Source organism: Neophocaena asiaeorientalis, unplaced genomic scaffold, assembly GCF_003031525.2.
Source record: "Neophocaena asiaeorientalis asiaeorientalis breed wild unplaced genomic scaffold, Neophocaena_asiaeorientalis_V1.1 scaffold242, whole genome shotgun sequence".
NCBI lineage: Eukaryota > Metazoa > Chordata > Mammalia > Artiodactyla > Phocoenidae > Neophocaena > Neophocaena asiaeorientalis.
This window is the reverse complement of record NW_020172451.1, coordinates 4,543,442-4,545,001: the sequence shown is the minus strand read 5'-3', so window position 1 is coordinate 4,545,001 and position 1,560 is coordinate 4,543,442. Positions and strand designations below refer to the sequence as shown.

The following is a 1,560-nucleotide window of genomic DNA, read 5'->3' as shown; positions in this document are numbered from 1 at the left end:
GGTGCTGAAACCCCTACCGCTGAGCTCAGCGCAACTAAGTCACAATGGACAACTTTTCCTCGCCGAGGGGCCGGGAGGGGTCGACGGGCGTGCCCCCCATCGCAATGAGCTTCTTGCGTGTCCCAGTCTACACCTGATGCCCGGAGACCAAAGTTGGGGCAGAACTGGGGGGTCCTGGGGGCGCCTTTCTTTTGTTCCCCGGGAGCTGGCGTCAGGTTCCAAGAATAAAAGTGATGCTGGAGAAGTGGAGGGGAGGGGGGCCCGGAGGAACGATTCTTTAAATAAGATTTGCAACGGAACCCAGAAATCGCTTCCAAGTAGTTTGGTGTCCAGGCCCGAATTACCGCCCCCTCTCCCCCCACCCTCACAACAGCGTGAGGCGGGGGACACTGAGCCGGGAGAATTTCCACATTCCAAAAACATGTCCACCAACTCAAAATGGACGCCGGGCTGCTCGCCGCCTTTTAAGTGCAGCTTCTCTCTTTCGGCCACCGCGGGAGCCGCGCTCTCCCCCCTCGGCCTCCAAGAATCCGGCTCTTTCTTTCCAGAAAAGGGGGTGCGGGTAACTTTGAGGGCTGGAGAGACTCCTTTGGGAGTCTGAGCGCGCGGCGCCGAGGCCGGCACTTTTCAGGGTGCTGCCAAAGTGCCCGGCGACCCCTCCTCCCCACCCCGGGCGGGAGGCGGGGGGCAGGCTCCAGCTCGCTTACTTGTTTGTCGCTGAGCGCGGCGATCCGCGGCTGCCTCTCGTGGAGCTGTTTCTTGAGGTCGCCGTTCTGCGGAAACACGGAGAAGCGGGCTCATAGGGGGGAGGAACAAAGAGCCAAGTAAACACGGCGAGTCCGTGTCGAGCAAAGCTCATAAATATTCAAGTCGCGTCCTAATCTCCCCAACACACACACGCGCACGCCGCAATACCGCTCGGGCTCCGGCCGCCACGCCGCTGCTCGCCGGAGCAACAATCGCCAAAACTACTTTTGCAAACTGTGCAGGATTGCACCGGAGGATGGGGGCCGGAGGGGGTCGGCGCACACACTCTCACACGCACCCCGGGCAGGCGCACCAAGGGGTCCCCTCCCGGGACCCCTGTCCTGCAGACCCTGCTCGAGAAAGAGAAGACTCCAGGCTCGGGTCCCAAGGGCCCTCGACCCCCAAACTGTGCAGGATTGTACGAAAGGAGGGGGCAGAGGGGAAGCCCAAAGAGGGGGGTCCGTTCATGTACATACGCCCCCCGCCCCTGGGGCAGGCTCAAGGAGGGGCCCCTCCGAGCCCCTCCAGCCCTGAAGACCCTGCGACGGGGAAGAGGACGCGGGTCTCCGGTGCCTGGAGCCCCGACCCCAGGCCCGCAGCCCCCGACCGCCTACCTGGTGGCGCGCGAGTTCCACGGCGAGCGCCTCGGGCCGGCTCTGCAGCTCCATCCCGGCAACTTGGGCAGCACTTTGCGCTCACTTTGGCCCCGGCTCCGGGGAAGTTGCGCGGCTCCGCGGGGGCTGGAGCGGACGGGGGCCGACCAGGTCTCCGGGGAGGGGGGGACACGAGCCCCCTCCCCCACGGCCAAAAGGG

The 1,560-nt window shown here is 64.7% G+C and overlaps 1 protein-coding gene across 2 annotated transcripts in view; it reads right to left on the bottom strand.

The window, feature by feature from the left end:
• The window catches only part of PHF21B (PHD finger protein 21B), a 96,904-nt gene extending 95,489 nt beyond the window's left edge, over positions 1–1,415 (bottom strand). For both annotated transcript variants that reach the window (XM_024737619.1, XM_024737620.1), the window contains exons 1-2: positions 1,362–1,415; positions 708–773 (exon numbers count right to left, since the gene is read on the bottom strand). In XM_024737619.1, coding sequence (XP_024593387.1) covers positions 708–773; positions 1,362–1,415 — 120 coding nt within the window. The remainder of the gene's footprint in view (positions 1–707; positions 774–1,361) is intronic.
• Between the last annotated feature and the right edge of the window lie 145 nt (positions 1,416–1,560).